This window comes from Clytia hemisphaerica, unplaced genomic scaffold (genome assembly GCF_902728285.1).
Source record: "Clytia hemisphaerica strain Z4C2 unplaced genomic scaffold, Clytia hemisphaerica genome assembly, whole genome shotgun sequence".
In the NCBI taxonomy this organism is placed as follows: domain Eukaryota; kingdom Metazoa; phylum Cnidaria; class Hydrozoa; order Leptothecata; family Clytiidae; genus Clytia; species Clytia hemisphaerica.
The window spans coordinates 3,080,717-3,107,887 of NW_027103595.1; the positions used below are offsets into that span (position 1 = coordinate 3,080,717).

Below are 27,171 nucleotides of genomic sequence, written 5' to 3' on the forward strand. Positions count from 1 at the left end.
ATGTAGCAGGTTGGAACACGAGTTTCTGCTGGAAAGATGCAGTTTGTTTTCAAGTTAAATCTTCAAAATAAAACAAACTGTGTGGGTTTCTTTACTTCCAAACAACCTACCAATAGTTTTGGAACACTCCATAATAAAGGAAGATGGCTCTTCTTGTGGATTGACTTTCTGATACCCCATATAAACACGATGTGACATGAAAGTGAAGAGACATGATTTTTTGGTTTTTGTTTGATTTGTTGACTCATATATCTCATGGTAAATGGGATAGGAAATGACTTTTCATGTATCTCTTGGCTCTACATATGATACCTCTAACTTTGAACACCTCCAGAATGTTGAAAAAAGCATTTTACAAGATAAGTTTCAATTATAATTTTCATGGAAATTTTTAATCGACAGATTTGGCTTAGCGGCAGTTTTGTTTGGTTGATGTTTGGTATGGCAATGAAATGCCACACAATCACTCTACAAATGATGCCTCCAGCCATGATTGGTATCAGAATGTTGGAAAAAAAACATTTTACGAGAAATTGTTGATAGAAATTATATTGACTTATTTTTACAATTTTGGCGGTGTGGGTTTAGTTGGTTGATAATGTTTACACTGTGGGATGGTTTTCAAAAAACTGTTATATTGATTGTTGTTTGTTGGAATTGATTACCAAAAAAAAAGAGAACCTTTTTTTGATAAATACTTTATTTTTTTCATGAATCGAAAAAACCGTGTGGATAGACGTGGATAGTATGTTTTGTAGTAACCAATGCAATGTCTGTTTTCACATTTTGAAAGCTCTATTATACCTACTGAATTGAAGCTCTGACTAGCTCTGTTTTTAAAACTTTGAGCCATGTTTTTTTCTTTGTTGCTATTAAAGATAGATTTTTAAATTGTCGTAATGTAAATTTATGGTAAAGTTTTATTTTTTGAGTTTAGTTCATCAGTAGTACATTACATACAGTAGTATTTTTCAGTAATCCTTTCTTGTAAATATAGTAACATTTAACCAGACTCATTGCCCTCATTATATTCGAATTTATATTTTTTTAGGACTGATAAGTACATATTTTTAAACACCAAAACAAAGCAAACAACATGCCAGTTCTTTCTGGACAAATATACATGTATACTTTATTGTGTGCTTGGAGTTCTTTTTTAATCAACCCTCTCGACTGCTGATCTTCCAACTATCATTTAGGAGTATAGAATGGGCTTCCATAGTACCATTTTCTCTAAGTATTTTGTGCAAATTTTTAACAAAGTAGACTTCTTGACTGTCCTTGTCCCTTATGTTAAAGTTGTTCTGATGGAGGACATTGCTATTTTTGGTAGCTTTCACATATCAATAAGGAGCTTTGGTGTAAATGTTTCTTCTGATGAAATTATACTAATCTGAAACTATTAGGCCTTTATGAACTTTCTAGAACAATAATCTTGCTCCAATCATGAGAAACACTGGAAAAATAGGTAAGCATTCCCTGCCATAATTTCACAGATTTCCTCTGTTTTCTGCTTGAAAACGCTGTCGTATAGCCGAAAACGAAAGTGAAACTGTGAAAACGTCCGCAAATTCGGGCCCAGTCCTCTTCCGAGACGGAGGCTAATTGGTTCGATTGCGATTTTTTGTTCAAAGTTGTTCGATTGACACCGTCTGGTTATGATCTCGAGTTACTACCCTTGCTGACTGACGGTCGAAAAATTTCACCATCAGGGTCGATTTTCAGTCAAATTTTTCCTGCACTGTAAGGGTCCGATTTTAGAGACCTGATTTTTGGCCGAACGTACGGTTGTTTTCAAAATCGAGTGCCCCTCCCGCGCCTGGGACTCGTGGAGGTGAAATTACCTTGACAAGAAGCACACCCCCGTACCTCTTTTTGCCCAAGTACCACCCCCCGGGCCTTTAAGTGACTTTAATTCGAAACTTTCTGTTATTTTGCACAAACATAAACATATAATTTCCATTATAAACTTTGATCCTCTCCTTCATGATCTATCTCATCCACAAATAACAAAACAGAACAAACACACAAAAAGTTGATTTGATGGAAGTCGTTAAATGTGATTAATAAAAAAACGAGAATAATACAATCGTCGAAACGTCACAACGCATTACACTGTTCACCCTTTGTTGTTCATCAAACTATTCGTTCGTTTCTCATTAGACAGAGAAAGTGAAAGTTCATTAACTTTTCTGGCAGAGACTTTCTAAGAAAAGATGAACACTGCTGAAAAAGTTTGAAACGAAATTTCAACAATATTACAATACGAATATTTCAATCGTATTAGCGAAGATGACTCTTTAATCTCGATAGGTGAAACATCCCAGATACTAATTTCCCAAGCCAACACTCCAATAAAACTAAACCACTTTGATAATATAACGTTGGTTTGAAAACAAGGAAAATTAAGGCAAATACAAAAATAACTATTTCCAAACATCGAACTTTCAACTCCCCCGCCATTATTTGACTCTCATAACAAAACTCTTCAACACGAAATAAGAACTGATATTTCACTTCAAAGCAATGAAAGACAAAAATGTCCTACGAAATTTGAGACGTGACACATTAAGACATTTGGCAATACAAACAGTTTTCTGATGTCAAAACGTTTCGTGTGCTTATAATGTCTATAATACAAAGCAGATTAAATCTGTTGATCTGTGATGTAATCAGTTCAATTGAAAGGTCGTAAAACATTTTTGACGATATGCTCTTAAAAAAAAGAAAATTGGTTTGAAATCAAACAGTTTTCGGGGGAACACATATAATACAACTTTCAGCAAATTATTACCCACTGATTGCTATCTAAAGAAATTTGATACAAACTCTAGAATTTTGAAAAGTAAACAAGGATGAATTTGAAACTCGACAAACCAAATTGATAATGCATCATCGTAACCAATGGCAACTTTAAGGGACATAAACAACAAAAGAGATCATTTCGTGAAGTGTGTACTCGATTATTCTCACCACAATCTCTTGGAGCTGAAAACATCCTATTTTACATTTATGTAGAATATGTCATTTTGATCACATGAAGTTATATTTTTAAAAGAAAAATTAGTAGTAGAAAGAAGAATTAGTTAATTTTCCTTTTCCGATCCGAAAAAAACAACAAAAACGCCATTTACAATAAGTTCATAATCGTTGAAGAGAATTTTCTATAATTTACAAATAATTTTGTCTGTCTGCCTGTCTGTAAGTTTGGAGCAGAGCAACATAAAAAAGATGAAAGTTTTTTATTTTTTACGATATGAAAAACGATTCACCAACAAGCTAAGCTAAGCCATATTTTTTGATTCGTGAATTTTTAAAACATCTTTCATTCCATTTGAATTTGAATTGAATAAAACATTTCCTCGAAAAGAAAAGAGGCGTCTGGTTTCGTTCGTGTATTCAGTTCATAAATTATTATCTTTCGTCGAGATGTGAATAGAGCCTTGCAAATATTTGCACTGGATTGAATTGAAGCACCATTCTTGTGAATCAACAAACTACAAAAGAAAACAAAATATCTTATAATTAAAAAAGCCTCTTCACTGAGAGGAGAGAGGGGTCAGGTAGCAACAGGAAAATCCAAAACAAAATTCTGCAACTTTTAGCTAGTTTCACTTTCACACACTGAAGCAAAATGATTCAAAATGATTCAAAGAAGTGAAAAATTGTCACAAAAAATCTTCAAATAGTTTCTATTGCGAGCAGAACGGATGCTGACAAAAAAACGTATAATACACGTTTATTATAAGAACAAACTATATAAGAACATAAGGCTTCGATGGCCAAAATGTTAAGAACAAGTTAAGAACATTTTAAGGCTTTGCGGACCCTAAAACACCTGATTTCTTAGGAAAATGGACAAAAATTCTCAAAAAATAGTGAAAATAAGAACATGTTGAGAATATTTTTAGACTTAAAACTCAAAAAGTTAAGAACATCCAAATGCTTCAAAAATTTTTGATATTCTTACAAGAATAAAACGTGTAGACCAATTTTATTCGCAAAGCTCGTGACTGTCATGGCTCAAAATCGTTGACGTTAATTTTTCCAAAAGAAGTGCAGACAAACACAGTATAGAGCGAAATCTCCCAAATAAGCTTTAAACCAAGTTGGTTCAAACAAACACAATACTATGGGCCTGTCTTACCTAATAAAGCTTCACCGGCGAAATATTTGACGTCGACATCAATATCAGTATTCAATTGGTTTAAGCATGGTTTGATTGTCCCCTGGATCGAACTAAAAGAAATAATGCAGTGGAATTAACAAACATTCGATGACTTGATTAAAGCAAAAAAAATTATACCATGCTCTAGCACTTTAAATATGAAGGCCTAAATTTTCAGCACACAAGGTTTACATTTACAAAACCTCGTTTAAGAAAATGTCAAAGTAGCAGTAGATTCGTACTTTGGGTCGAGTATAGTGGCGATCTTTTGTAGAGTTTTGGCCACATTGAAGCGGACGTTAGCGACATTATCTTTGGCGAGACCGACAACGGTTGGGAGGATGAATTGGGCGGTGATTTCAGGTCCCGCCACATCTAACATGGTGTTGATGGTGAAGAGGGTGGTCATGCGGTGAAGGTAGTTAGTGTCTTTTGCCATGGCAAGTACTTTAGGAATGACTGTGTTCTGAAACGAGAGGGAAGGAATTTTCCATCAATTCTGACATTACATTTTTATGAGAGGGGTGTCAGAAGGAAGGTTATTTTAGGTGAAAGGGAAAGTTATTTATTGCTTTGTTTGCTATTGATCTCAATTTCAATTTGAATGCTTATAAAATAAGCAATATGTTTTGGCATATGCAATAGTCTTGTCCAAACATTGTCTAAGTGGTTGGACGAGCGAGCGGAAACAGGTAGAGAAAGCAATTTGACGTATGACGAAAACACAGAATGTTGTGAAGGAGTAAGGGAAGTAACGAGAAGTACAACAAACAGAAGCAATTAACGATAAAAGTCATTAACTCCTTAATGATATTGCTTAAGAATTCATTAATTTGACTTTTGTTTTGAGGAAATGTAATCTTCATAATATCCTCTCTTAATGACCTTTTAACTTGCACTTCAAAACAGCGTCATCGTCTTTTGTTACTTTTGTAATACTTGTTCAGGCAAGCTTGAGTCATAGGACAAATCTTAACTTGGTTGCTTCTCATACTAAATGACAAGAGGTCGCCAGTTATAAAAAAATTAAAAATGATATTACGATTCTTACTTGAGCCCATTCCAAACCGAATTTCTCGATCAGTTTTTTCAAGTTGATTGCAGCTGCTTCACGGATTGCATAAACTATACGATAACAAAAACATGTAGATAGGATTGAGTGAAGAGATTTGAAAAACGATTATAAGAGGTTAAGTTTTTTCAGCGATTCAGTCGTTCAGTGAGAATTAATAATTGCATTATAAAAATTCCCCGAATACTAACGTACCATATGCAAATCTCTATTAATAAACCATCCATCCAGCTACAATCATATCAAGAACGGTCTGGTTGAAGAGATTACAAAGCATTAAATATGAAAGGGAAATGGAAAGCGTCAAGAAGAGCCTTTAATCGTTTTGAGGTTCACAAATAGACAGAGGAATTGACTTTGGAAAGGACTTACCGTGATCAACCAACCAGCTCATACACAATTGATTCAACTTCTCATCGAAAAATTGGACACCCTAAAGAATAAAGGGCATATCAAGATTCTTGTTAGATGGTCAGGTTAGGTTTAAGATTGGCTCATAATTGCTTTGGAATCTAATTCGGCAAATCAAGTATGATCCAGTTCTGATTGTTGTCCTAGCGTTCATTGTAAATTGGGGGAAAATCAAGCAGAAAAGAAGCAGAAAAGAAGACCCACCAGTTGTCCGGCAAGGAGAGGCATATATTCGATGATAGCGAGTCGGACGCGCCATTTTGGATCTTCGGCCAATTCCATAATGGCAGGTAACAAAGATTGTGATAATTGATGGATGCCAATTACTGAAATAAGATGAAAGTGGTCACATTTTGTGGTTGTAAATAATCTCATCAGCAAAAAGAGACTTCCAAGTAGTTACCTAGATATTTTCCTTTGTTTTTTTTTATAAGCAAGAGTATGCCCCTTGGTCAGGCTCGTGTATGCTTAAGTTCTCAAAGCATCCAGGCATAGCTTATGCTTATTATATGCTTATGAATCATGCTTATGATTCACCCGAGCCAAATTTTTAGTGAAATGTCAGAAATTTTGTAAAAATTTGTTCAGATTTTGGGAGCAATGGAATATGCAGCTAGCCCGTGGAATGTCTTTTTCTACTTGACCTCTACCAAACCTATTCAAACAGATAAAAAATGACCACTTGAAAAATATTGAAGGCTGACATATATGCTTATGCTATGCTTAGGAATTCTGCAAATCTGAGCGTTCATATGCTTATAAGCGTTATGCTTATAAAAAAACACATGTATGTGGGCTGTATAGTCAACTCTGTCCAGTGCTTCTTGAAAACATTCGATGATTGGTTGACCTCAAAATCAGAAAGTTTGAGAGTTCTAGGTTGTATCTCTTTACCAAACCTTTTTCCGAAGCAGAAAATCATTCGACTTTTAGCAAGAAAAAGAACAACATAGGGTTTACTAATGAACACAGATGGTTTCGTAATGCCAAAAATCCCAAGCCATCTGGTTATCACTTTAAAGACTCAAGGATGGGCCAGGGGAAACGAGACACCTAAGTTAATCTAGGAGTCAAGAGAACAATTCTTTGAGGCTCATACATGAAAGACCAAACAATAATAACACATGATGACAAATAGACGAATCTCACCTTTATTTACACTATCAATATTGGAAATGATATTCAGTCTGACATCTGGGAACTGAAGAAAAATGCACAGTTGATGTTGAAATTGGACTGTCTGCTTAAAAACTTGACTATGCCTGGCTATTCCTTCATTCAGTAACCCCAGCAATTAAAGACATTACCGAGTTTACATATCGGAGGATATCGAAGGCGACGGTAAGTGAGATCGACACAAAACAAAGTCGATAGTTGATGTACGGCTCTATATCACCTAAACAGACGACGGTATTTTGGTGTTTTTACCGTCGTCGAGCAAAGTGGACGGTGATTTTAGAGACATATCAACTTTGCTTTATACCACCCCCTCACTTTATCTCGAATACATAAACTCGCTATTATCCTAGACAGGAACCAAGTTAATATTAGTTGGGGTTTGATAAAGCCAAAATGGCAGAAAAAACTGGAAACGGCTCATTTTAAAGGTTTAAGAAGCTTTTGGAACAGATTTAAATTTGGAACTACACACTTAAATGTAGCAACGCAGATTTAAACAATAAACTAGTCGTACACATAACAAGAAACCTTACCTCGTCTTTAAGCATGGTTAGAAATAATGGTAACAAATGTTCGATTGTACTAAAGATATGGAAAAAGAAAGCAAAATTACTTGAATGGCGAACCTTCGATTGTTGTGAAACGAAAGGTGAGCAAGAGACTTCCCTAGCAAGACTCACTGCACTTTAATTGAGGCGTAAAGGCCGATCTCCACTTGCGCGCGCTGCGATCGCACTTTTAAGCTGTAATCTTTTTTACTTGGAAAAAAGATTACGTCATAAAAATGTAGTGCGCGCTTGAAAAAAACAAGCGATACTTTTATGGACCTACCTGGTTATCAAACTAATCAGTGAACATTGAAACAATGAAACACATAAGACATAACTGGTCAAAATACAAAAAAATAAAGAAAATGAAAGCATATCTATTGAGAGAAACTATCAACACTATTGAAAAAGATTTTTGAAAAAGAAATAAAAAAGCTATTAAGCGCTTTTCTTTATAAAAACCACTATCAGAAAAATGCACAGCTTAATAAATAAGGTTTCCAGAAAACTCAAACCGTCGAACTCTACCGTGACATTTTCTTCTGTTAGAAAAAATAATAATAAAAAAACAATTTGGCTAATAACATTGATATATACTCATAAATAGTGATTCTTATAGATAAAGATTCGTTTTTCAGCCAAAAAAATAATAAGTGTTTACAGAAAACTCAAATCATTAGCCTCCACCGTGACATTTTTCATCGTAAAAAAATTAATAAAAATAATAATAATAATATGGGCTAAGAACATTGATGTATTCTTATTAAAAGTGGTTCTTATAGATAAAAATACGATTTTTGAGCCAAAAAAATTTTTTTGCAAAAATCTGCTTGAGCCATCCTTTAATTATGATTGTACCCTACTTTCATGCTAAAAATCAGAAAAAATTAATGATCCAATTTTTCACAAAGTCCAAAAAACCCGTTTTTAAGCCGTTTTTTGGCCCAAATTTGCCTAAAAAAAATTTTTTTAGAAAATCGGGCTCCGTCACATTCGAGGGTTTATGGTCATGCACCTTTGTGCCAAAAATCAGAAAAAACTAATGAGCCAATCTCGAGAAAAGCTGGTAACTAACACACTAACTAACGAACGAACGAACATGGGTTAATTTATAGGACCTCCACCCCACCGGGGTAGGTCCAAAAAGTTAAACACATTTCAACTTTTTTCAACCGTTACGTCAGATCGCGCCAATGGAATTGCTTCTTTTTTCATTTGATCGAAGCGTGCGCTAGTGGAGACTGGCCTTTAAGGTAACGGTTGAAAAAAGTTGAAATGTGTTCCACTTTTTTTTCGAGCGCGCGCTACATTTTTATGACGTAATCTTTTTTCCAAGCAAAAAGGATTGAAGCCAAAAGATGCAATCGCAGCGCGCACAAGTGGAGATCGGTCTTAAGTAAACAGAATGCATCACTAGATTGCTGCTGGAGCCTAGCTTTCAAGACTTTTCTTCCATTTTGGGTGAAAACTAAAGACAGTATAATTGAGATCGACATAATAGACACAAAGACTTACTTATCTTTACCCAGCATAGGAGCCAATCCCATGATAACACCAGCTAAGGCTGATTTGACGTGCATGTTTGGGTCAATAACCAAATCCTGAAAGAAAAAGAAAAAAATATATTGACTGTAAAAATCTGAACACAAAACAGTACGACGACTGAAACATTACACGTTGAACGAGTCAATAAGTCGGCATAAAACGACCCTTAGCAATAAGGATAATTCAGAAAATGATGTACCATTCTTTGTCAAATTGGAATGTGAGAGTACTTAAGTCTTACCTTTACACATGGAAGAATATTCGACATAATTGCTTGTTCTTTGATATCGTCAGGGAGTCCTTCGCAGAATTCTGAAGAGTAAAAAATGAATGAGCGAATGACTGAATGAAATATAAATTACATATACAACTCATCAATACAGTTAAAGTTGTCTACTTCAAGAGTAGTTGACATATCAGGGTAACTGGAGAGATTTCAGTCCTCCTAAGAAAAGTCCTATTTTTGGCCCCTGAAATTTAAAAAATTAAATTTCTAGAAAAAGAATAGTTTCGATATGAGTAAATATATTCACAGAAATTTGACCTTTTTGTCTTCAAGAGTGCGATTAGTACCCTACTCATTTTTGATTCCCGATATAACACTCTAATGACTTCCATGTTTTGCAATCCAATTATTCTCTGAAATATTTAAACCAGTGAACTCGAAAACTTCGATTCTAATGATTGACGTCAATTTTTTTAAATAAACGTAGAATTTTGTTTTGATAGTTATTTCTAATCAACTGATGAATGCGTAAGCAACAAACTTTAAGTATTGAGAAGAAATACACCGTTTCTTAATCTTTATGTAAACCAGTGAACATATATTCACCTTTGACTTTGTGGGCAGCAGCTGTCTTTACTTCTGATTCAACATCTTTGAGGAGTTGGAAATACGCTGGTACTAAGTCTACTTTACTCAATTCTGGTCCCAATGCTTTTTGTAAATCAACAATTTTATCGGCCACCATGTATCGAACCCTCCATGACTTATCTTGAGCAACGTTTCGGAGTGTGGGCATTATAAGGGCTTCTTTATCACTGTCGGGAAGAATACCAGCTATACTGACACACGCTTCAACTGCCAGTAGACGGACAGAATCGTGGTCGTCAACCGCCAGACTTTGAAACGATGGGATGATATCTGCTTTTAGGTTATCGATTTCTACTGTTTTTGCGAATTCCTGTTGAAAAAATAAAGCAAAGCAAGCTCGTATCTATCTTTAATACAAAAGGTAATCCTCAACTTTAGTGTCAATAGAACAAATTTTCCAAACTTATTTGTTGTAAAAGACAACTGAGTCTTCCCTGTAATTTTTAATATAATTCAGACATAATCCTACTAAATTGGAGCAGCATTTTTCCAGCTTTCTCCCGACTTTTCCCAAATTATCGTAAAACACATTTTAGACATATTTTGGTCCCCCTGACATTCTTTAGGGAAAACCTCTTTTCAGGTCTGTTTGAACCCTGGTTCTAGATTCCTTACATACCCCAAGTTTTCCAGTGGCAGCTCTTCTGACCATCGGAGTCTCATCACAACATAACGTTTTGAAGGCACTGACAATAAAAAATAAAACGAATATAAAATTCTCATTATACATTCTTATTTCATAAACATAGATGGTCAAGTAATAAACAAAATTAGTGATCAAAATTTCTAACATAAATTTCTTTTTGACTGGAGTTTTTGCCAAAAAAGAAATTTTCCAGCAAAGATTCGTGATTAGGATGAAGAAGGTTTAAATACTTTACCTTCTTAAATCTGCCTTGATTGTGTTATTTACTCGTGCATAACAACTTGCAAAGAGACCGCATGCTGAAGTCTTCGTCGTGAACCAGTCACCTAATAAAATGTATTAGCCATTAGTCACAAGTTTGTCAAATGAACTTAATATTTCCTTGGAGTAAATGAACAGTGAGAGGACAAAAATGTTAATTGATCAAGACATTGTAAGGCGAGACCAATTTGATTAGGTGTTTTACGGGCCCGACCGACCCTGAAATTTCAAAACTCGAAATAAAAACAAAATAATTTTTTGTATTGTATTTTTATTTTTATTGCTTTACAGTCTGCCAAATTATCAAAATTTTGGTAGTTTTTCCAAGGTTTTATGTTCAATTTTTCATTTTATCTATGAATTCGAGCTTTTTGTGTCTTTTTTCTTCTTTTTTGCATATTTGTCAAGATGTAGTTTTTTTTGTCTTTTTAGGAGATTTTATAGGTGAAATTCTACTTTTATTTTTATTTTTTCGCCGACCAACCGACCCTCTTTTTTGGGTAGCTTGGCCTGTAAAACAACAAATTAAATTGGCCTCGCCTAAGAGGGATTTGAGGAAATTGATACAAATAAGAATGCCTTTTATTTTCATTTCAGGCTATTACAAATGAAAAGAAAGCAAACCTTGTGCAAGTCGTTTTACAAGTGGAACAAAATAATTTTCTAAGTCAGCATTGGAGTGATCAGCAGCGATTTGTCGAAGAGATTCGACAGCTTTATCACGAACGACTGTTTCCTCAACTGTTGCAAGACTTTCTAATGGTGGGATCAAGATATTGACGTATTCTGGTCCTCCAATGAGTGGCGTGAATGTAGCCAGTTGCTCAGCAAGGGCTAACAAGACTTCATCTTCATCATATATAGTGTCTGTGAGGAATGGAACTAATTCTGTTCTTGTTCGTGTCACTCCAAGTGCCAATGCAATTGTGGATAGTTTCTTTATCGAGTTGAGACGTAACTATAACAGAAACAATGAATTATTAATCACAACACTGCTTGATTAGCTTACCAGGGGGTGATGTCTTTTTCATCGCTTGACAAGAAATTCAATGTTCAAGAAATTGAAGTTTTTCGCTTTTAGTGGCATTCAAAAACGTGTGTGTGGGGGGGGGGGTAATATGTTTTTTCAAAAGCCTTTTCAAGCAATGGGGATCAAGTACCATTTTGAGCTCTTTGGTATGACACTGCTAGGGGTCGAACCAGAGTGTACAGAATATGAATGGTTATATTTGGTGAAGATTTCAGCATCATTAATGACGTCATACCACCTCACCTGATGACGTCATCATTCTTTTAAAATGCTTTTGTCAAGCTAAATGTGAAGTCAATTCTCCGCTTGAAACAAATTTTTTCAGGGAGCATTGGAAAACTTTTGCCACCACCTTCCGGTATAGTGTATTTTACAGACCCGTTGGCTAAATTAGCCAATCTTACATTCTAGTCTGTAAAATACCACCAGACAGGCTGAACTAAAATTTTGAAAATAGTCTCCAATTATCAAGATCAACCATTTTCAAAAGGTGTTAAGTATGACAAAATGTCATGGTAAAAGATTTACAACGTTTTAAAGCTTATTTTACCAAAGCTTTCAAGGCTTTAAATCAATGGAAAAGTTGACACTTCAAAATTTTAGTAGGCCTTAGTAGGCCCGACTGGGAACAAATTTCATAAAAATCATGCAAATTTAGAACAAAGCTCCAAATTTGGACCAGACATGCCTTAATACCATATGAATTGATATAAGGAGGGCTGCTAAGAAAAACAAGCAACATGCTGAATCGGCTGAATGGACCTACCTGATGATGAAAGTTAGTTAGCATTGATAGCAATGCGAAAAGAAAAATGAAAAAAATCAGTCAGAAAATATAGCATTTAGCGAAAATACACAACACAATAAAATGCTAGGGAAAAAATAAATAGGAAGTTCTTGTCGCAAAAATCAGTTTTATTGACAATTGAATCATGCTTGATGGTGAGCAATGTTATCAATAATGTTTATGTGTGAAAAACATAGAAATACAAGGAAAAAATCCAATGAAAATCTGCAAAAACGGCGATTTCCGGCAACCGGAAAATTTTTTTTTCTGCAAAAAATCAGAAAAAACTAAAAATGAAAATTCGAGAAAAAGTCAAAAAAAACGCTTTTTCCGGCATATTTCCGGCATATTTCCGGCATTTTCGGCCGGAAAAAAATGTTTTTCGAAAATCGGGCTCCGTCACATTTTAGGTATTGTCATATTGCATCAGTGTGCAAAATTTCATAAAAATATATAAAGTACAGCTCGAGAAATTCAAGAAATACTGTCTTTCCGGCGAAAATCGGCTGTTCCGGCGATTTTTAGAAAGTTCCGGCTTCAAAAATCAATTTTAATGAATATTGAAACATGCTTGATGGTGGGTATTGCTATTATATTAATAATCTTTCTGAATGAAAAAACAACAAATTATATGGAAAAGTCCAATGAAAATCTAGAAAAACCGCGATTTCCGGCATATTTCAGGCATTTTCCGCCGGAAAAAAATTTTTCTTAAAAATCGGACTAAGCCATGTTTTGAGCATTCTTAATACGCATCTTTGAGCAAAAAATCAGAAAAAACTAATGATAAAATCTCGAGAAAATGCCAAAAAACCAGTCTTTCCGGCATATTTCCGGCATTTTCAGCCGGAAATGAATTTTTTCGAAAATCAGGATCCGTCACAATTTAGGTATTGACATTTTGCATCAGTGTGCAAAATTTCATGAAAAAATATAAAGTACAGCTCAAGAAATTCAAGAAATACCGTTTTTCCGGCGAAAATCGGCTGTTCCGGCAATTTTTAGAAAGTTCCGGCTTCAAAAATCAATTTTAATGAATATTGAAACATGCTTGATGGTGGGTATTGCTATTAATAATCTTTCTGAATGAAAAAGCAACAAATTATATGGAAAAGTCCAATGAAAATCTAGAAAAACCGCGATTTCCGGCATATTTCAGGCATTTTCCGCCGGAAAAAATTTTTTCTCAAAAATCGGACTAGGCCATGTTTTGAGCATTGTTAATACGCATCTTTGAGCAAAAAATCAGAAAAAACAAATGATGAAATCTCGAGAAAATGCCGAAAAACCAGTTTTTCCGGCATATTTCCGCCATTTTCGGCCGGAAAAATTTTTTTTTCGAAAATCGGGCTCCGTCACATTTTGGGCATTGCCATTTTGCATCATTGTGCAAAAAATTAGAAAAAACTAATGAGCCAATCCCGAGAAAAGCTGGCAACAGACGAACGAACGGACGAACGGACAAGGGTTAATTTAAAGGACTACCTTAGGTAGGTCCAAAAAGGAGCCCTTATTCCTGGACCCACTTAGTGAAAACCTGGATTACAACCCTTTTTTAAAAGATCTAATTTTTTTCAGAAATTTCAAATTCACTTTAGGTCAAAACCGATTATATAATCTGAAAGCTCTCAAAAAACTATATAGAAGACTTTTAAGAGAGTATGACCAATGTCTGTACTGAACGGGAGTTATTTGATGTAGAACGGTGATTTTAATCCCTCATTTTGGACAATAACACTCAAAAATTGCTACAATTTTGGTTTTACGAATGTTGGATTTTGAGCATTGGATTTTGAGCATTGGATTTTGAGCATTTGATTTTGAACATTGACTTTTGCATTGGAAATTTTAAAGACAATGACCCAGGATTGAAATTTGGATGCCATTTCTGGTATGTTAAATATATATTGCTCAAACCATAATTTATGAATATTTAGGATGAAATAAGCAACAGGAAACTTTTTCCTAAAGCTTTTGTTAGAATACAATTTTGAAAGAACAAAGGAAAATTTCTGTTTTTGCTCACTTTGGGCATGATGAGTGACATCATCAAAATTGTAAATTGGAGAAACTAAAAGGAGTTAAGCGAACTGACTCTAAGAAAAAGCTCAAAATGTATGATATGAAATCGTTCATAGTTGATGGTTCAATATAACCCCCTTGGCAGCTGCCAATTAGGTTAGGCTTACCTTGTTCTCCCTTTCCATTCTAAATAGCTTCAACAATAAATGATCACTTTAGTTGAAACATAAACACATTCACAAAAATAAATATAAGAGCATAAATAGTAGCTAATGAAACAAGCAAACTTTATTTTGAGTTTTACAGATTCCCAACAGCTTCCCAACATTTTTGCCAACCTCCTCTTTTCTCAAATTTCTTATATATGATTTTTTTTGCATTTTCAATACAGAAGGAGGGGGTCAAGCAGTTACTACAATACATGATCTCTACTATGTGATTCATTAGAAAAAAGGGGCCACATCGTCGCCGCGGATGTTTTTTCCGTCAACGAACGAATAAATTCTTTTCGTGATAAGTCACATGAAAACATAATGGTACACTTGTAAACATGGATGAAGAGGGATTTGATTGCTGATATTTTTGAGGAAATTGAATCAAAGTACGACATTGTTGTGATTCTAATGAACAACTAACTCCATTTAGATGCACCATAGATATATAGAGCATAAACACAATCACCCCGTGAATTCTCTTCATGCTTTAAGCTTTAAATCGATTTCAGAGGAAACGCAAAATTATATCAAAAAGCTATTTGAATCTAGTATGACTCCATCACAAGCATATGCTGAGTTTCTAGGTGAATTTCGTAGGAAATGTGCTACCGAGTACCATTATGTTTTTATGTGACTTATCACGAAAATAATTTATTTCACGAAATATGGCAGTTTGGTGCGAAAAACTTTCATGCGCGGCAAAGAAAGGTATTCGTCCGCTGGCTCAGATTTAGATTCTCAAATTTCTAAGTTTTGCAGGTCTTCGGCCGTTTTTGTAGGTCTTCGGCCGCTGAAAACTGATCGCACATTAAATTTGTAGGTCTTCGGCTGTTAGCGTAGGTCTTCGGCCGCTGGAAAACCACGCATTAAAGTTTTAAAGGTATTTGGCCGATAGCTTAGGTCTTCGTTCGTTGACGGAAAAAAAATCCGCATCGTCGCCACCATTTGACAGTGATTCCAAAGGTAAAATTCACTAAGACCACCTCGTAAACCTATCAGACGAAAGTGTGATGTTTACTTTTTGTCAAAGCATGTTCTTAAAACTGCTTAAAATCGTTTTGAAATAGTTATCGATTTTATGTTATAAATTAAAGTTTTTATTATAATACAAGAGTTTCCAATATGTTATAATAATGTAATATAAACAACAGTCAAAAGCTGAAAAAAATGTGACAACATATTAAACCAGTTTTGTTAGCCTTTCACTATTTCCTTAGAGGAAAAAAACTTTGTCCTTATTTAAAGGAACAAAAAGATTTTTAAAGAGCTTTTATAAATATTCAAAATTGATTTAAAGAAAAAGGAGCTCCAATGTTCTACAGACCCAAAAGGCGGTGGATTTAACAACTGACGATGTGCAACAAAAAAAATCGGCTTTTTGAGTTGCACCCTTTCAGTGCAGCAAAAAATTGGTGAAATTCTCACCCATTGCTCTCAAATTTTCACCTCTTTTTGAGCAAAAGAATCAGAATTTCTGAGTAAAGTTTGCAATTTTTCCTGGATTTGCTGAAACCTTTACAGTGCATTTCAAAATAAAAAGAAACACCATAACTCCAAATTTGAGTAAAAGTTGTTCTTTCAGACTTAAACCTAAAAATAGGGTGTGGTGGCCACCTGAATCGGCATCACTAGGTCCGTTAGCCACCACACCCAAAAGAACAACAACATGATGATGATGAACAACTCGTAAAGCAGAAGGAGATGTCCTATTCATTTGGCATTGAGTAACGCGAATCACACTGGTTACCACTCAAGCAGAACTGGACTTTTTTCTCCGCTGGTCTTCCAGGCCTCGCAAGTTTGGAAAACAGTAATGGCAAAAGGAAAGAAAAGACATAAGATCAGGACGGTCAAAGTATTATCGCAAAATGTACGAGGTATGAAAAATGACACTCGAATTGAAATCTTGTTAAACATTATGAAAAAAAGACGAAATGCCATTGCAATGTGCATACAAGAAACATGGCGGAACGGAATCGAACTGTTAGAGAACGACTCTTTTAAAATTATTTCTGTTGGTCTCGATAAAAATGTCCAACAGGGGAATAGAGGATCACAAGGCGTAGCAATTGTTTTGAACTCTGACGGAGAAGCTGCCTGGAAGGCAGGAGGTTATGAGATGTATACTAATTTTGGTGCTAGAGTAATGGCAGTGCGCCTCGTTTTGAGAGATCATGAAAACAGAGATATTGGAGTATTTTTGATTTCAACATATGCCCCCGTCGGAAAGGCACCTGAGGACGAATGGGATTTATATTTCGATCAGCTCAGCTCATGCATCGCAAAGAAACATCACAATGACATTCTCTTGATCGGATCAGACACGAACTCCAGTATGGGTACTTCATCAGAAAAACGAGGACCCTGTCGGTAATTTCGGAATTTCTCATATCAATAACTCAGGCAGACGCTATCGATCTTATCTCTCTATTAACAATCTCTCAGCAATGACAAGTTGCTTCAAAAAGAACGAGTACGTACTTGGATTCATCCACGTAGCAAAAAACCACACCAAATTGATCATTTTATTGTGAATCAACAAATGACACATCGAGTTCGAGATGCTGGAGTCACTGCATGCCTTCTAGATAGTGACACACCGAGCTATATTTATTAAACTTAAAATTATGAAACGACTGAAAAAGAAGACTGATCTGCGTAGTAAAATGACAAACCTCGATATCTCTGCTCTTTCAGATGTGACGAAACGTAATAATTTCTGCGAAAATGTTGCTCGAAAATTCAACGATTCTGACTCAAATGATTCGTACAAAACACTTTCTTAATCAATCAGAACGATATGCCAGCAATCCCTTCCAAATAAAACTAAAAATCAACCAGGATGGTTTCAAGCAAACTCAGCTAATTTATTACCTTTAATTCAATCACGAAACCAAGCTATGAAAAGTTACTTCCAACGCTCTACTACACGTTCCTCTTTGAACCGTCTCCGTTCAGCAAGAAAGAAACTGAAAGCTCTAATAACCAAATCGAAAAACGATTGGATTTTAAATCACTGTTCAAGACTCAACCGTCATCATGGTACGAAAACAGCTTGGGAGTCCCTCAAAGCTCTTAATCACGGACTCTCAAAACCAAAACATTCAGTTTCTCGACAAATGAAAAAACCAAATGGTGCCTTATGTTCCACTCCTCAAGAAAATGCAACTGTCTTTTATGAACATTTCAACAATCTCTACAATAGAGAAGAAAACTTTAATGTATCCGTTCTCGACCCCATCCCTCATCACGACATCGTTCAAGGATGCGATCATGATCCAACTGAGGATGAAATCAGAAAAGCTATACAAAAATTAAAGAACACTTCTCCAGGAGACTCTGGTATACAAGCACAAATATGGAAATGTTTGATTGATCATCCAGAAACAAGTCAAGCTCTTACCAACATCATACTTTCAATTTGGCAAACTGAAAATATACCTAATGACTGGAATGTAGGACGTTTGACGATTCTACCAAAGAAAGGCGATCTTGGTTTACCAAAGGAATTATCGTGGGATCATGTTACTTGAGACTGCTTACAAGATAATTGCATCATTTTACATTCACATTCTCTTCCTCGCTATTACCAATCGAAGAAAAATCTTGACCAAGAACCGCAATGTGGGTTTAGACCTGATCGAGGCTGCATTGATGCCATTTTTACAGTTAAAACAGCCCTTCGCAAACGACGAGAACACGGAAAAGAATCCTGGGTATTTTTTCTTGACCTAGTCAAGGCTTTCGATCGCGTACCCAGGCAGTTACTATGGCTTATCTTAGAGAAATTTGGAGTTCCACCTAAATTAACCAGTCTTCTTAAATCCTTACATGAAAACTTCACCGTTAAATTCACCGTAGACGAAGTCACGCATGTAATGTCATGTACCATTGGCGTGAAGCAAGGGGATATTCTCGGCCCCATACTGTTCACGTTTTTTCTTGCAGCTGTAATGATCACCTGGAGAGCAACCACCAGCCTACCATTGTGCATTTTTAGATCAAAACAGGATGCCAAAATGACCGGTCGGAGCTACCGTGCATACGGCGAGGAGTATGAATTTCAGGACTCTGAGTATGCCGACGACACAGCCCTCGTTTTCGACTCAAGAGAAGACGCTAGTGTTGGTATACTGCTCTGTATGACCCATTTCGACTGTTTTGGAATGGAGATCCATTCGGGGCCACCTGATTCGAAATCTGTTGTTCTTTTCTGCTCGAAACCACCATGTATGTATGACGATCCTGCAACCTTTGATCAAGCTGACCTATCGAATATAGTTTTTGGTGACAGATTTATTCCTGTTGAGCGAGAGTTTATTTATCTTGGTAGCGTCATAAGTTCCGATTCCTCAGATGATCTTGATGTTGATCGTAGAATACAGAAAGCGTGTAATGCATTCGGTATGATGAAAAGTTCATTATTTTCCCGCACTAAGATAAAGCTTAGTGTCAAAGCAAAAGTTTATCAAGCATTTATTCTAACCATCTTATTGTATGGTGTTGAGTGTTGGAGCTTGACGGAAAAGCTTCTTTATAAATTGAGAGCATTTCACCATCGGTGTGTAAGAAGTATTTGTCGTTTTACTTTACTCGATCGTAAACGTACATCTGATCTTCTCGATAAACTTTCTATGGAATCGATAGACACCTACATTTGTCGTCAACAGCTCAGATGGGCTGGGCATGTAATGCGCATGCCTTGGAATCGCCTTCCACGGAAAATGTTGTCGTGCTGGGTCCGTTCTAAACGTCCTCGTGGTGCTCCGAGATACACATATGGTCGATCTCTATTTAAATGTTTGAAAAAATCTGGCATTGATACTAATGTTTGGCATGATTTGGCTTTGAATAAATTAGAATGGAGAAATTTGATTCACTCTGTGAAAATTGATCCTTGATGATAATTACTTGACTAGTGTATTTCTTTTTACTAAGACAATACTATTTTATTTTCCGAATAGCATAGTGTTTTATTAGTTTTTGAAATTTATTTTATGCGCTGTGATCCTCATGCTTTAGGCATGTGGCCTATGCCCTTATTTTTGGGTTGGTTTAGTCTCTCTCTCTCTCTCTCTCTTACAGTGCATTTCTGCTATCTTGAAAAACATACAGTAAGCTTAACTGCAGCATACCGTTGTCTAATTTGCCTGACTCCCCCCTGATCTACAGACTAAACTTTGCTTATCAAATCAAAATAAATTTTTCAGCTTGATTATGACTGCTTTACAAGTTTTATATTGTTTTTAATAATTCCCCTGAGTGTGGATGATAAAGGCATACAGAGGCTAGACACAATGACCTCTCAGATGTTCTTCAAATTATCACAAGTGATAGCCATCCATGAGAAATTATAATTCTGAACAGTTCTGAAAAACCCTCAGTGGTCTATTTTCAAGGCCTTTTGTATTTTAGGTGTTTTCTGGTTCATCAGGTGAACTCAGACAACATGTCCTTTTTTCATATGTAACTATTCCAAGATGGCAGACAAGCTGGATGCTTATTGGACCTACCTGATAATGAAAGTTAGCCAAATGAGAGAACATATAGATATAGAAAAGATCCTGAAAAATGAGGGAACAGATATAGCAAAAATTCATGAATGGAATATTGAATAATAAGACTGGAGAAATTGAAGAAAACCCGTTTTTCCAGCACGATAATTGGCTATGTCTGCAATTTTAGAAAATATTGGCAATTGCTATCAACAAAATTTTATATGAAAACAAAACAAATAATAACACAATTAAGACCAAGGAAAATCTGGAAAATCAACAATTTCTGGCATATTTCCCGCACTTTCGACCGGAAAAAGAGTTTTTCCAAAATCAGTTCTCGCCAAAATTAAAAAAATCTTTTGAATAAACTGTTTGTCAAAATTAGTTCTCACCAAAAAAAGTTCCCTTAAGGTATTTTCTTTGCCTTAGCAATCAGAGAGGAAAATACCTTTTGTCTATCAGTGATTTTGACCTTCCTATCATTCCTATCTCTAAGGCTGATGGAATTGGAATTTAAGTTTACCTTAAGATCCATTTTCCGAATTCAATGCGGGCGAGTTGTCATTATTCATTATTTTACAACACACACCAAATTTTATGAAGATTAGGCCTTTAAATGACTCCATGACTCCATGACTCAAAGCTATCATCCTTATTTTATTTTGATTTTATATCTTTGATTCGATATCTTTCAGATCTCATGTCTCATTTTTTTATGAGGTTAAAAGAGATACAGCTTTTTCTTACTGTCTAGAATTATACAATCTTATTTCCACAATTTTATAAAATTGATGATAAAATTGATTACACTTTGCCTTCAGACTGAACTAATAAAATCAGGAGGAGTTATGAACTTAAGTGAGGCTGGACTTAAAAAATTGTTAGTTTGCCGTCACCTGACCCTAGATTTTGGAGGTGGGTCGGTCGGTCGGAAATTTATTTTATTTTGACGATTCATGAAATTTTCGTACATGGAAGGGTTAAAACAGTTTGTTTACATTTAGGTAATTTTGAATGGAAAGCAGAAGAGCGCTAGCAGGAAGTTCACAATTCTTATGCTTGAGACAGACAAGATACGAGTTTTGATTTGATTGTTTAAAGTTTTTGAAGAAAAAAAATGTCTTCTTTAAAATGGCAATACAATTTTTCAGGTCGGCAGGTTTTAAGGTAGGGTCGGAGGGGTGACGGCAAACCAACAATTTTTTAAGTCCAGCCTCACTTAAGTTCATAACTCCTCCTGATTTTATAAGCTCTATTCCTGCTGTGCCTCCTTGGTCTCTAGTAAGTCTTAATCAACGCATCATCCTCTAATCTCACAAACTCTCACTAATTCTATTTTCTATTTTAAGCTCAGGTCGTGTAATCAAAGCCAAATCTTTTTATTCACTATTTTTTAGCTTATATTTAAAATACTGAATTACAATATTTAATTTTAAGTAATCATAATTATTTATATACAGTATTATCTAAAAATTTTAATGTATATTTTTATGTTTTATCAAATCGCAAGTCTTTCAGGTCTATATTATCACCTTAGCCTCTCATTTACTATACACTATTACTATATCCTTGTGGTGGTCTTTCAACTCCAGTCATATCTCGCTACTTTTGGCTCTGTATTAACTATTTCTTATTGCAGCCCCTTTTAGCTTTAGTTGTTGCTCCGGCCTAGGAGCCTTTAATTCTCTCTTCCGACAACAACAACAACGCCGAAGTCAGCGCCATGGAGAGAGCTGCAGAATGGATCGCTGAGAATGCCAAAGAAGAGGACGTCATTGTGATTGGCACTGATAGCCAGTCCCTGTGTCAAGCACTAGCCCAACGCAACCGGGAAGTGGACCACATCCGCCATAAACTTAGCCAATCGAAGGCTGAGACGATCATCCAATGGTTACCGGGCCACTGCAACATCCCCGGCAACGAGGCAGCTGACAAAGCAGCAAAAGAAGCAACCAAAATCGAAGGTGCGCATCGTCCTACCAGTATGAATTGCTCACGCAGTTGTCAAAACAACAATCAAAGACGGTGACCCTGAACGCCCACGGCTGAAAGAAGTATATTCTAAATACTCCAACACAAAGGAAAAATCGGTGAAGACAAGACGTGACCAGGTTGACCTGGCCAGAATTAGGTGTGGCAAGCACCTAGCATTCGCCGCATACGACCATCAAATTCATGAAGAAGTAGACCCTAAATGCCCTCGATGCGACCATGCTCAACACGACCTGGAGCACTGGTTCCTGGAATGTCCAGCAACACGAGTCGCACGTCTGGAAATTTTTGGTGAGGAAGCTGAAGAAGGACTCGGCTTGCTGACGAAACGACCAGAGCAGTCAATCACCCTGGCGAGGAGAACACTCCTCGGGGTGCGTGACGAATGACACAGCCAATACACACACACACACACACAACAACAACGGTCAAGACATTTCATTGCTTCGAATGGGGTTCTAGGTCCCCCCAACAAATTTAGGTCCCCCCTAAGTTTTAGGTCCCCTCCCTTTTCAGTAAGGTTCAGGTCCCAGTTGAAATCTAAAGGTTTAGGTCCCTGCAAAAAGTACTTCGCAACAATGGAATGTCTTCTTTTTCTGGTGTGTGTACCACCCCCTCTCGGACGCAGATAAAAATAAAACGGTAGAATATTTAAAAACAGAACATTAAAACCAAACAAAAAAATATTTTTACAATTTCTTAATTATTGTAATTAGCCCCCAGAGCTTTAGTGCAGCGGAGCCATGTCATTTTTTGTTTGTTTATCTAATCCGATGATCTATTCCGATTTAATAAAAACGGATTATCTGATTCCGATAATACTGTGATTTGATTGGCCGAAAGTATTTAGAAAAAGATGGCTGCCGAAAGTGGACTAGCTGACTGTGTACCGTGAGATCGGGTAACTTGCATCAGTGGAGCTAACATGCATAGCCCTCAAATAAATGACCTGGCTGGTCATTAAAATACAAAGTTAAATCAAAACAAAAATGGTAGAGAGTCGAGCTGCGAGCGGAGCTGCGTAATTGTATTTTAATGACCAGCCAGGTCATTCATTTGAGGGCTATGCATGTTAGCCTCCACTGACGCAAGTTATCTGATCTCACGGTAGCAAATACAATACTGGCAAAGCTCAGTGAAAAATTTATCATTTTCATCATTATTCATGTTGTTTTGGACATGATTTATGAGAAGTTTGATGCATACTGGCTCTCTAACAATGTGGAAAGACTTTGGAGAAATTTGGGCCATGAATCGTCAGCTGATCGAGTGTTTAATGCATATAACTATGGCTAACTTCTCTTCTAGATGCACAAAACCAAAAAACTCTGTTTTTTCGAGATTGATGGAAACTTTTTGAGAGCAAACTATTAGTATATTTGAATTCAGTATACTACTTGTGTGTGTAAATCTGAGTAAGATTGGTGCATTTCTCATGATTTTATGCTGTAAAAAAATGAGGCCAAAAAAAAAAGTAGTCTTGTTTCCGGAAATAGGCCGGGTGAACTTTTTTTGGAAAAAAATATATCTCACCCGGCCGCAAATAGAAAAAAACAGCGAGCTCGTCGCAATAAAAAAGATACATAAAGAGTTTATTTTTTCCATTTTACGATTTTTACGATCCATTTAACGATTGTATTCAAAGATTTACGTATGTCACTTGTGTGTTCAGGTCCCAGTTGAAATCTAAAGGTTTAGGTCCCTGCAAAAAGTACTTCGCAACAATGGAATGTCTTCTTTTTCTGGTGTGTGTACCACCCCCTCTCGGACGCAGATAAAAATAAAACGGTAGAATATTTAAAAACAGAACATTAAACCAAACAAAAAAATATTTTTACAATTTCTTAATTATTGTAATTAGCCCCCAGAGCTTTAGTGCAGCGGAGCCATGTCATTTTTTGTTTGTTTATCTAATCCGATGATCTATTCCGATTTAATAAAAACGGATTATCTGATTCCGATAATACTGTGATTTGATTGGCCGAAAGTATTTAGAAAAAGATGGCTGCCGAAAGTGGACTAGCTGACTGTGTACCGTGAGATCGGGTAACTTGCATCAGTGGAGCTAACATGCATAGCCCTCAAATAAATGACCTGGCTGGTCATTAAAATACAAAGTTAAATCAAAACAAAAATGGTAGAGTAGAGCTGCGAGCGGAGCTGCGTAATTGTATTTTAATGACCAGCCAGGTCATTCATTTGAGGGCTATGCATGTTAGCCTCCACTGACGCAAGTTATCTGATCTCACGGTAGCAAATACAATACTGGCAAAGCTCAGTGAAAAATTTATCATTTTCATCATTATTCATGTTGTTTTGGACATGATTTATGAGAAGTTTGATGCATACTGGCTCTCTAACAATGTGGAAAGACTTTGGAGAAATTTGGGCCATGAATCGTCAGCTGATCGAGTGTTTAATGCATATAACTATGGCTAACTTCTCTTCTAGATGCACAAAACCAAAAAACTCTGTTTTTTCGAGATTGATGGAAACTTTTTGAGAGCAAACTATTAGTATATTTGAATTCAGTATACTACTTGTGTGTAAATCTGAGTAAGATTGGTGCATTTCTCATGATTTTATGCTGTAAAAATGAGGCCAAAAAAAAAAGTAGTCTTGTTTCCGGAAATAGGCCGGGTGAACTTTTTTTGGAAAAAATATATCTCACCCGGCCGCAAATAGAAAAAACAGCGAGCTCGTCGCAATAAAAAAGATACATAAAGAGTTTATTTTCCATTTTACGATTTTACGATCCATTTAACGATTGTATTCAAAGATTTACGTATGTCACTTGTGTTTTGAAAAAGAAAATCTTCTGTCACAAATGTTTTCTACTTTCCTGTTTTGTGTTGTTGTGAATAGAATTACCTTAGAGTACAGCTTCTTCTTAAAATTTCGTTTTTTCAAGTAAAGAGACATCGAACCTGGATTATTTTTTCGTACACGACAATTAGAGTTTTTCTAGGAAAATTGTAAAAAAAAAATATTTTCTGGCCGCCCGGGTGAGATTTTTTTTCGTCACCCGCATTTCCGGAAACAAAACTACTTTTTTTTTTGGCCTGATCACATTTTGGACTTTGTCATTTTTCATGATGATATAGAGTATATACCCTGCCCAGTTGGCACTTACTTTTCACTTACTTTTTACTTTTTTGAAAATCCTTTTTAACCAACGGTTAGACAACTTTTAACATGTTCTTCGTGTTTGTTTTGATTTTTTATTTGAGGCGATCTTCTTAGAATAAAAAACTTTTGAGTAAACTCACTAGTACCGAGCGAGCGGTACTAGTGCCCGGTTCCCGACCGACGTACCTGTCTGCGACCGATCGCTAAAAAGAGAAAATCAGTGCTCTACTTGCAGGTAAGGTCATATTAATTGATCAGGGTGATAAAAAAACTCCTAACCTTTTGGGTATTAAATTTATTTGCACTCTTCTTTTGTTTTAAAATAGCTCACTTACATTTCCCTTCCGCATGTTTTTTCAGAATTTTTCTTCAAGTCGCCATTTTTTTCTAAAGTTTGTTTTTGTTTTGTTTTGAAAGTGGCGGTCTATGGAGAGTCTTCATTTGATAAAAACGCGGGAATTTTCTATGTCTACCCAGAGATTCAATATACCGGTTTCCTTTGTTGTTTCAATCCGGAGCTAGAAACTTCGTATTGGAGCTGTCAAGTTGAAGACCGCGGGCATGCCCCTTGAATGTTTTGATCGCAATGTAAAGTCTTCTTTTTTTCTCTCTGCGTCTGGAATGTTTTGATCGCAATGTAGAGTCTTCTTTTTCTTACTTTCGATTTTGTCGGTCGCAGACTGGACCTCTAATTTCGAATTGGCATCAACTTTTTTATCAATATTACAGACGAAGGAAACTGTATTGAGCTGATTTTTATAGAAATGCTTTCTAACATACTCATCGTTTTGGACAAGTATTTTTTGGAGTGGCAGTTGAAGCGTTTTTTCTTACAAAGCTTTTTTTTCGAAAAGTCCGGTTTTCGTGTGCTTCCGTGCAAAGTTGAATCTTTCGGATTCTACTTGTTCTTTTCTGGAACTTTTTTTACACAGTACGGGAAATAGATCAAGGCAGATAACTACCAAAAGAAATTCTCCACAGGTTCGTTTTTATATGACTTTTCTGGGTTCAACGACGTTCGGTCGCCAACTAGACCGGTCGCCAACTGGGCAGGGATTTTCAAACTTGACAAATGAAACTTTCAAACACACAGCCATTGAAATTCAAAAGAGAATACTAAATTATAATTACAGTGTAAATTTGAAAACGGTCTGAAGAATGGTTCGAATACGAAAATCAGTTCGATAGGGTCTGGTTGACACCGCCTGGATAAATTCTTTTTGACACTACGGCCAAACACTGGACGACGGACATCAGTGTGCGCAAGTTGGCAGAGTATTGACTGTTGCAACTCAATTTCCTGATGAGAAATTATCAGAATAAAAAGAGAAAAAAACAAAAAAATATAAAAATAACCTGCAAGTCTTCATTGCGAAGTTCATCAATCAAAACAGCTATGGGGTAAAGTGAGTCATCTTGGTTTTCTGCAGCCATTTTATAGTATATTTAGATTGGTTCTACGGTTAAGAAATAAATTGTTGTAAGCCCTTTGTAATGTATTTTGAGCAGTTGTGTATGCTGGTTTTTTAATTTTTCTTGATTTTTCGATTACAAACTGCGAGGCGACTTGTTTTTGTTGCTCTAGCGCGCATGCGCATTGATTTTATTCTAGCCAAGAAGAAATCTTTCTTTGCTAAGATTCTAGTCTAGCGATTATTTTGTTCCTTTTCACATGGATCCAATTTGACTCTCACGAAATACAGTTGCTATAGACGCTTCGGCAGCACCGTGGTCAAACTTACAAAGCAATTCTTCGACAAATAGTATGTAAAGCACTATTCAACGCCTGACCAC

The 27,171-nt window shown here is 36.0% G+C and overlaps 1 protein-coding gene across 1 annotated transcript; it reads right to left on the reverse strand.

Moving 5' to 3' along the window:
- Nucleotides 1-2,942: 2,942 nt before the first annotated feature.
- LOC136801741 (serine/threonine-protein phosphatase 2A 65 kDa regulatory subunit A alpha isoform-like) lies at nucleotides 2,943-27,009 on the reverse strand. The gene is made up of 15 exons (XM_067058399.1): nucleotides 26,734-27,009; nucleotides 11,329-11,662; nucleotides 10,679-10,769; nucleotides 10,417-10,483; nucleotides 9,756-10,107; nucleotides 9,165-9,235; nucleotides 8,894-8,979; nucleotides 7,364-7,412; nucleotides 6,801-6,852; nucleotides 5,856-5,977; nucleotides 5,613-5,673; nucleotides 5,220-5,293; nucleotides 4,411-4,634; nucleotides 4,148-4,239; nucleotides 2,943-3,497 (listed from the first exon to the last, which is right to left on the reverse strand). Exons 1-15 carry the CDS (start codon nucleotides 26,809-26,811, stop codon nucleotides 3,490-3,492), a joined length of 1,761 nt encoding a protein of 586 aa, XP_066914500.1. The 5' UTR covers nucleotides 26,812-27,009; the 3' UTR covers nucleotides 2,943-3,489.
- Nucleotides 27,010-27,171: the final 162 nt, after the last annotated feature.

Excerpts from the sequence above, each read along its gene's own strand:
- LOC136801741 (XM_067058399.1), bottom strand. The coding sequence starts at position 26,811 with ATGGCTGCAGAAAACCAAGATGACTCACTTTACCCCATAGCTGTTTTG. Across the intron at positions 11,663-26,733 it reads TTCGCAATGAAGACTTGCAG|TTACGTCTCAACTCGATAAA; the intron begins GTTATTTTTATA and ends TTTCTGTTATAG. Across the intron at positions 10,770-11,328 it reads TGTAAAACGACTTGCACAAG|GTGACTGGTTCACGACGAAG; the intron begins GTTTGCTTTCTT and ends ACATTTTATTAG.